General features: G+C 41.3%; 1 protein-coding gene across 1 annotated transcript; it reads left to right on the top strand.

Moving 5' to 3' along the window:
* Nucleotides 1–1359: 1359 nt before the first annotated feature.
* Nucleotides 1360–8418, top strand: LOC106496456 (uncharacterized). Its single transcript, XM_067305505.1, has 7 exons — nucleotides 1360–1431; nucleotides 2787–3119; nucleotides 4916–5332; nucleotides 6582–6677; nucleotides 6781–6808; nucleotides 6917–6951; nucleotides 7821–8418. The coding sequence occupies exons 1-7, from the start codon at nucleotides 1389–1391 to the stop codon at nucleotides 7994–7996; spliced, it is 1128 nt and encodes a 375-aa protein (XP_067161606.1). The 5' UTR covers nucleotides 1360–1388; the 3' UTR covers nucleotides 7997–8418.
* The last annotated feature ends 1117 nt before the right edge of the window (nucleotides 8419–9535 follow it).

A 9535-nucleotide genomic window follows, 5' to 3' on the forward strand; every position in this document is an offset into this window, starting at 1 on the left:
CATACAGCTTTCTTTCTTTCCTCTTCAGAAAAATTTCTTAACCTGGTATTTATTTCTCATCATAGCATTTTATAGCCATACTCTTTTTGAGAAGTTTCACTCAAACAATATGCATGCACACTGCTATTTCACTATTATGAACAGATGATTAACAAAGACAAAAAGATTAAGCACCTCAAGCAGAAGGTTCCTGACTTGTCTTTTTAATTATTAAAAATAAAGAGATAGCACATACTATTATTCACAAATACTTTTTTAATATAACTTACTGTAACTCCCCATTGAGTTACTTCACTATGCCAATGTTGATGCAAGAACTGGCTAGAAAATGCAAGACCTGACATGGGAAAATTATTTCTGGAAGAAAGCTGGCAAAGTCTCTGTCATAAACCCAGCACTTTTTGAGAGGAGCGAAACAGCACAACAGTCAGAGGGGGCAGGGAGTTCTGTCCGCTCTTGCTGGGTCCAGCCGCTGCTGTGGCCTGGCCCCACGAGCACGAGCAGTACAGCCGCGCGAGAGGACGGCCACTGCAGAAGCAGGGTTGAGAAACCGGCACGTTAAGAAAGCTGTGCTTGTTAAGAAAGCCTTGTTTGCGTCTGCTTTGAACGCCTGCTGAAATAAAACTGCAGTTTGAACTTGACTCTGCCTGGGAACGTGGTTGTCCCTGTGATGACGCTCCCACACGCCTGCCTCGTGGCCAGCAGCGCAGCCATGGCTGCCTACAGGAGCCCGCGCCAGCCAGGCTCCTCTCCAGCGGTGGCCAGGCACAAAGCCTGCTCTGATATGCCGCAGGCTTGAGACAGTCCTCAGACTGGTGGCGCGGGTCTCGGAGCAACGCCGACCTTCGCCGGTGCCCCAGGGCCACCAGGGCAGGGCCGCGATCGACGGCCCTGCTCTCCCAGAGCTCTCCTGGGGCTGCCTGCGAGGACACCCGCGCCGCCGGCGCTCCCATGCGCGGCCACCCCTGCGGCACCACCGGGCAGCGAGCAGCGCAGCTGCGGCAGGACGGGGCCCACGGGGACCCGCGGCAGCCGCTGCAGGGGTGGCGAGCACGCGCCATGACTCCCTGTATGCTATGTGACACTACCGCTGCCCATCTACGGATACAGGGGCTCTCAGGCTTTAAAGTAAATGAAATATGTCTATACAAACGGTACAGAGCTACTGGTCCCTATGGCAGACCTGAATTTCTTGTCATTCAGTTTCACCTTTAAGTGGTTTCGTCTTAGATGATATAGCAAAGGCAGGGCCTTTTCAGGAAGGAAAGGCTAGGGTTTTGTGCCTTGTCATCGCTTCCGTTTTTTTCTTTATCCTGAGCACTATTTAGAGTTAGGAAAGAAAGCAAGTGAAACGGATAGACACACTGCCCTCCTGCTTGCGGAAAGGAATGTATTTCCTAATGATCTTGTCCCTTCTAGGAGAAATAACAGGTAGTGTAATATTTTCTCATTTCTCTCTCTACCAACCTGTAAGTTCCTTCTCCTTTTTACTTTACATATATATACATAAGACACTTAACAAAAGTATGCGAATGCAGAGATCAGTCCTCAGCTTGTACTAGGGAGTGGCTCTAGGCATGCTCCCCTTGTGGAAGGATCATGTCTTAAAACTGCAGAAAAGAGCACTTTCTTGTCTCAAAATGGCTTTGCAGCAACGAATGGCTAGCCCTGCTGGCAGGTACATGGCGAAAGCGGGTGAGGGGGAGCGTTCTCAGCTGCCTCCAGCGGCCCAGGGCCCAGCAGTTTTGGGCCCACTCCCGCCAGACCCCGGCCGTCAGCAACAGCCTTTGGGACTGTAGAAAGCTGCAAGCAGCCAGCTCGGGGCACCAGCAACACTTCCACTTCTTATGGTTGTCTCCTATATCTCCGCCAGTTATCTCAATTGAGAGTTTTCACAGCCGTCTAGACAGGCATGGACAGAAAAATTTCAAAGATTTTTCTTCCTCTTTTTAAAATGTTTAGTTCTCAATCTCACTTTATTCTAGAATATTACAGAGTATAAAGATGTAAAAGCTCAAGTGCTATGCCTAAACACATTCTTCCATCCTTGAGTTACACAGATCTAGGCCTACTTAATATTTTGCAGCTGGCTGTGGGGACTTCACACACGAGGACTCCAACTGACTAAAATGGCTTTATTTCTTTTTCTTTTTCTTTTTAGAAGAATATTGAAATGTACTGTTGGCTGCGTTTTGGATACATGCTCCATGAAATATTCATAATAAAGTTGGGCTTCAGTTCTGCAGTCAGTAGTGATGCATCAAACACTGCCTGCGTGTTTGCAAGATCAGAGACTGCATTTATGCCCAGCAAGCCACAAACAGACAGCAGGCTAAACCTGCCACACTAAAAGTGCAGTGGCTGATTGTGGCTCCTTACTTCTCAAGATAATTTATATGGGATTTTTAACTAAAGAAATATCTATCTGTACCATATTTTCATCTTTAAACTGTATTTAGTATCATTAATGTGATCAGAAATGTCCACAAAATTGCTCTATTAAAAAAACAGAGTACCTATACTATATCATTTGGTAAACATGAGTGATGCTTTGTTCACTAAACTGCTCACTCCAGTCGAAGAGTCCAGATCTGCGTTCAGAAGGCTTCATCTTAGAAACTGCCTCCAAGAGGACCGCAGCTGGATCCCTGAGGAGGACACGGTCCATCACTACATTGGCAATACAATAGGTTGTTTTGACAACACAAATGAATCTTAAGTTTTTAAAGATCTGGCTGTTTTTACAGATAATTTTGCTTTATTAACCATGTAAATATTCTTAACAGGTGAGACTTTCTTTCACCAACAAGAACATGGAAATCTTGTACTTCAGTGCAATCAGCCAGTTGCTAAAGAAAGTAAGAGAACAGATTGGTATAAGACAGCAGACGATATGCAACAATTTGAGTTAATTAACTGCTCTTCCAAGTGTAATCACTTGTGTACAGAAACAGTTTGCAATGAAACCTTAGAGGTGGCACGAGTTTCATCTGCTGGGAGGATGTTTGCATGTGGAGCACTTTCAAGTGATGAAGAACCAATGACTTCCCTACTATTCAGCAATGCGTCTCACTGCAGGCGCTATAGCTTCTTTCTTGTACAGACTAAAACCGAATCAGGTAAGTGATGCTTTTTATAAATACCTATTTCTATGCTTCTCTCAATAAGCTCATCTTCAGCTTGGAGGCCCATATAGGACATCAGTGAGTTTGCATTAAAGAGGAGATAATTAAGAGAACGTTGTACTGTGAAACATTTAGCCCATTTTCTTAGAAGGAAAAATACTTCAGTAAAAAAAAAACCCTATATCTTAGACACAGAAAAGGAATTCTTCAGAGGAGAGAAGGAACTTATTGAGTAAGGGTGAACGTGACTGTGACTTATGGTCTGAGTGGAACATAGGAGGAGAAATCACATAAACACAGAATTTAGGAGAAATGAGAAAGCTGAATGATTGAGAGAGGAGAAGAAGCTGTAAAAAAAAAATAATTCAAAATAAAAAAATCTGGTTGGTACCTTCAAAGATTTACACTTTTTACCAAAGTAATTTTATTGTTTCAGTCCATTTTAAGCCCTGACTCCTAGCACCTTCACTCACAGTATGCTCAACCTTTTTTAAATAACTCCCATTGAGCTTGGTACTCTTCCCCATAGAGACCTTTTTTTTCAAGATGAAGGAGCAAAGCAACAGCCACATATCTACTCTCTATCTAGCAGACAAAGTGAGCCACTGAGTTAATGATATAGTTTGATTTAGGAAAAATGAGCTTTAAGCTACAAGTAACACAGCACCAACAGTCTTGTTTTAACTCTGCTTTCTGAATTTCTGCACCCAGAACGAGATCTTTGCCAAGGCTTCAGGTCTTTTTGGCTGGCAAATGGGAGTAAAATAGCATAAAGGTTTTAAAAAGCTTTTAGATTAGACCTTTTCCCAATAGATGAACTAATGAAGACGGCTGCACATTGTCCTTCCAGAACACTCTTGAGAGTTCTGGCATTAAAAAGGAGCTACATTTTTTTGCTGGCTTATGTTATAATGGAAACTTGACCATTTAAATTTCAGATAGTCAAGAAAATGGAATTTTTCTATATAGCAAGTGATTTAATCTATATGTACAAGCAAATGGTTGCTGTTCTCACACTACCTTGTTTAAAGTTTAGTACAGCTGGACTGCCTTAAGTAGCTGGACTTCAATAGCTGTTTTATTATTTCTAAATCTTCTGAAAGCTTATTAAACATTTTTCTTAGAGGATACTGACAACAGGTTAGCCCTATTTCAGATCTGAAGCGAGCAGAAGAAATAACCCCCTGTGCCACCTCAAGTGCAGGAAAGGGCCCGGCCCGGATTGCGCCACTGCCTGGCAGGTTCCCGGCGCCAGGCAGGAGGGCGGCCGTGGGCAAGGGACCGCGCGCTGGTGCCAGGAGGGGCTTCGACTGCCACCTCTCCAGCACAGCTCAGAAAAGCCTGGATTTGCTACATAATGCCCCCAGATCCTGAGACTGGAGGTACCACTGACAGCGTATGCCACTGTGCTAATAACAGACAACTTCACCTTAGACAGGATTTTTTTTAATTATCAAAGCATCCTCTCCTTTGAAGAGCATTACTGCCTAGTGGTTTATGTTGAAGTTGAGTGTCAGAAAGATTACCAAAACTCACTTATCTCGGTGCCAGATAGTTGCCTCAGATGGCTTTGTTTTCCATGCTATCTACTGCCTAGACTTATCAATGAATATAATCCCTATTTGTCATTCAGGTACAACACAACAGAAATATTTTAACTGAATTACATGACTCAGTGTGTAAAACATCATTTCATTTGTGACCGAGATGGCATTTGTTTGTCATGCAGTTCTCACACTTCTCAAACTATTGCTAGACAAGTCTCATTTGTAATATCTTTTGTGTTTCAGGGAAAAAGAGCTCAGGCAATGTTCAGGAAAAATCCCAAGTCTCTCTCAAATTCAAAGAAACAGATAACATCACCCTGTCTTGTGAATTTTACACTAACTGCTCAGGACACTGTTTTTTTATGTACTGGATCAGAGTCAGTAAAACAAGTGAATGCCTTTTTTCTGCTGCGAATGAAGCCCTGGCCCCAAGCTTGACTTTTAATGAGCACTGCTGTGTTGATCGCAACATCCAGGAACGACTGCTGAACAATACAAACTTCAATTCCACTCACAAAAGACATAACATGACTATCCTGAACGTCACGAGTGCTGACAGCGGGCAATATTTATGCATTGTTGCTGCCTGGCAACATGGTAAACTTGAGTGGCAAGTTCCTACTAACCGGTCGGTGGATGTTCAGAAAGACCAAACGGCACGTAAGCAGCAACTGCATTCCTAATAGCCTCTAGCTGGTAGCGGGAACATCCGCGCTCTTCCGAGAAATTGCCCTTGTTTGGTTTAACCACTCTCTACTCCAGCACTAAAGCAAGCCACATAAAATCCTACATCCTGATAATGTGATCAAACACATTGCAATTCATTTTAAAAATCATTCATTTCCTAAGATTATTCTTCTTCCAGGGAATTAATCACTCTTTAAATAACTTAAAAGAGAAAGAGTAACTCTACATCACGAAGTGGCAGTGCATCAGGGACCATTTTGCCACTATTTCACGTAGAATGCTTTGTGGATGATTATTAATTGTATCATGTATAAAATGTAAACTCCATATTTGCAATAGGCTGTTTGTAAATGAAGGAAAATGAACGACAGTGTAAATGGTTTACAGTCTCACTATAATTTCTTTTTTATGACCAATGTTAGAAAAATCTCAGTGTAGAGGATAGTCTTTCAATATCACATTATACGCCGTAAAGGCATCTTTAACCCCCGATACATATTAACATTTTTCAGAGAAGCCGTATTTCACACCTTACTGATGAAGGGCAGGAAACCTAAGGCCTTGGAAAGGGGCAGGGTGCAGCAGGGCAGACAGCAGGCTGCACAGAGCCGCCACCTTCCCCTCTTCCTAAGACGAGGTGGAAAATAGAAAGATCCTGCTTGCCTTCCCACTCCACCCTCAACACACTACCTGGCATACCTTATATGATCGCACCAGGTATCCTAATTGCCAGGGACTAGAAACACTGGGGAGAGGATAGATTTTCATCTTTCCTAGGCTGACAGCAAAGCCTAACGCACCTCCCTGGGTGACTGCAGCATGCAGACAGAGCAGTCGAAGATGCCTTTCAAAATGCAGTTCTCTCCACTACTTTTTTCAAGTTGTGCTATGTGGACAAATACATACTGGACAACATCCTACAGCAAGCTTTGAAGATATCACAGTTTCACTACAGTAAAGATCTATTTTTTTGCTCATCAGTGTAGATGAAGGTAGTAATTATTTTAAAATGAGGGAAATTTGCTACAGAAATCAAGTTATTTCCCAGAATACAATACTCTGCAGTCATCCATAATAAGGGAGTTATATGTAAATTACATTCACAGCAGCTAAACATCAAGTGATCACTTGTAAAACACTGCAGATTATGATATCAACCAAATATCTTGATCCAAATGTCACTACTGATTCATGTGTTAAAAATATAAACAATTTTATTTAGCTATGCAGTGGCATGTCATCTCTGGAGCTGTAGCTGGGATTATTTTTCTCAATGTGACAGTAGGACTGATCTGTCTGAAGATATTCAAATCAAAAGGTAAGGAACATGTCCAATCATTCTCTAGAATTAAAGCAAAAAAACATCATTTGTAGGAATATTTTAATTACTAACACTTCATAATCTGTTTTATCTGTTTCAGGGAAAAAAACAACCACACAAGTTACCAGGTACTGCCTTGAAAAGACATATCTGATGGAATATCAAAAATTATTTTTAGAGTTATCTACATAGGATAGAGCGACTATAAACAGATCTTCTTACCATTTTTATTTTAGAGATCACGATGCTATTGGAATGACAGAAGATGAATGTAAGCATGAAGTTTTGAACAAACTTTTGAAGTGATTATCTTCAGAGTAGATTTAGGATGTCTTGCATTACAAATTTATCAGGGTTTGTCTGTATGGGAGGACTTGGATAGAACCTGACCCAGGGTAGCTATGGTGAGAATTTAGAGGACACAGGCTCTTTAGCATGAACTTCTTTATCGATAAACTTTCTCCTGATGAATGCCTCCGAAGATCAATGCTAATTAGCTTCCAAAGTGAATTTAAAAATAGTTTTGATGTAAAGATGATGCAGAAAAGATCCATAAAGGAAGTTCTGCAGAATAAGCTGTTGTTCAACAGCTGTTCACACTGCTCCAGACTTGTCTGCGTAGACAAACTCTTAGTTCACTGTTTATAGTTTTCAGGTGTCACACAATGCCAATTCTTTTTAGCAATTAAAAATATGCTAAGCAAATTAGTTAAACTGTAGATATCTGAGGAGGCCAGTACACATAAAATACTACAAGAGAATTGGAAGACATGGGCTCTGTTTTCTTTTCCCATCTCTTTTTTGGCTTTGATCAAGTCAGAATCTCCCTGTCTCAGGCTTTCATTCTCCACATGAGGTAAGAACCTAAGGTCTTTGTATCATCAGTGGAGAGGCCATAAAGAAATTTTTCTAGATAAGTGTTTCACAGACATTCGATCTTGCAGTCAATATACTATTGCTTGCACATCACTTATCTTAACGCTGACTTAGAACAGAATACAATCCAGCACTTGGGTGTAGGGCAGAGAAGATCCTCCCCACCCCCCTAAAAGGAGAGAATTATTTTTTGTTTAAATAATATCAAAATAAAATAACCAATTTTTATCCTGTGAAATTCATTCATTCTTTTGTTTTTCACAGGTTCTCCATATGCAGTAAGTGGCAGCAGCGACATGTACAGAAATGAGAGCCTTTACTCCCGTGTAACAAGGACCTGCACGGAGCCAAATGGGCCCTCTTCTAGCCCAGATAACAGGGCTACTGGGGCAGGACAGGGAGCAGATATACGTACTGTCTATGCACTGCTGAATAAATAGCTGTTTCAGATACCTTAGGAGGTGAAGGTGAAAGCATTACTTTTTGCAAATTACATGGCAGTCTGAATGCCAGCTGGCTAGATATATTAGCTTTATTGCTAGAATGTCTGTATATTCATGGATCAATATACTCCAAGTACACGAATTGCCTGGTAAAATGTTTCTTACTATAGCACTATGGAAAATTTACTTCTTACTTCTGCATCAAGAAAACTATGAGTTACAGGTTTTATTTCTGGCCAAAAAATCTTGCGAAACAGTGTGACTCATTTTCTGAAATCTTCTCCCAGTAACGCGTACAAGGAAGACTGTGACCACCTTCAAACCGGCACAGGGGTGGGGAAGCCAGAGCAGAAAGAGCGCTGCAGGGCGCTCGGCACCTCATGCCACTTCTAGAGCGCAGGAACTGCCCCGCTGGTGGCTCTGGGGGCCAGGCTGGCAGGGGAGCACGGCACGGGGAGAAGGGTCCCCTGCAGCCCCTGCCCGGGGGGGCCCGACATCACTGCAGGGCAGCACCAGCGTGGGGGCAGCTCCACAAAGCAAGTCAGTAGTTTGCCTCCTCGTTAGGCTGATCCAATATTTTGGCACATTAGATTTGTTACAGAACACTGTTTTACAAAAGTATTTGTGAATTCCGGCTGATTTCAGCAGCCAGGATTCCCTAAAATTACTTTCTGGGAAAGACAGAATATTTTATTTTGACATATATGAAGCAAATCTTTCTGATTTTTAGTTTATATATTAGTGTTTCTGCTTCAAGTTTGACTTTTTTTTTTTTTAAGGCATATTACCCCTTGATAATACAACATTTTTAGATGGACCTGAACTGAGATTCCAAATGAATTCACAAAATACTGAATAGCCTTTAGATGCAGATAATTTTTTTCTCTGCAGTCCAAACTATGTAAACTAATACATGGATTCTTCACTATTAGGCTACATGTATTAGCAGGTTCTAACTCTACAGTAGCTGCAAGAATAAAAGCAAAATAGCTTCTTTTTTTTTTCCTGGAAATCTGGAGTGTATGTAGAATTTAACTGACTGTACACCAACTTCCCACCTCTCAATTTTATTTTATCAAAAGATACCAAAAGCTTTAACAAGAAAGATATGTTAAAGAAAGCAAATATGAACATACTTGTGATATTTTGCAATTATTTGAAATAGGATACTTTTTGTTAGAGAAAGGTATATCTAAACAGGAGGAAAGGTGAATTAACTTACTCATTCAATTTGCTTTTTAACTAGGTCATTACTGAAGGTAGGATAAATTGGTCAGCCCTCAGAAAACAAATTAACTCCAGATCAAGTAGTTAAGGCTACAGAAGTTACATGGAATATCTCTGGAATATCTCTGGCTGCAGTCTGAGTTAAAATGCACTGATGTCCAGAGAAAAGCTGTTGTGAACTCAAAATGTAGGATGTCAGAGCTGTGGTTAATATCTTTTTTGGTGTAGTAAAAAGTCTGGCCTTCATTTTGCTATATGGCATTGGAATGCTTGCACTATGCACTAAGAATAATATGAAGATTCCATATG

The sequence above is a fragment of the Apteryx mantelli genome, chromosome 15 (genome assembly GCF_036417845.1).
Source record: "Apteryx mantelli isolate bAptMan1 chromosome 15, bAptMan1.hap1, whole genome shotgun sequence".
NCBI lineage: Eukaryota > Metazoa > Chordata > Aves > Apterygiformes > Apterygidae > Apteryx > Apteryx mantelli.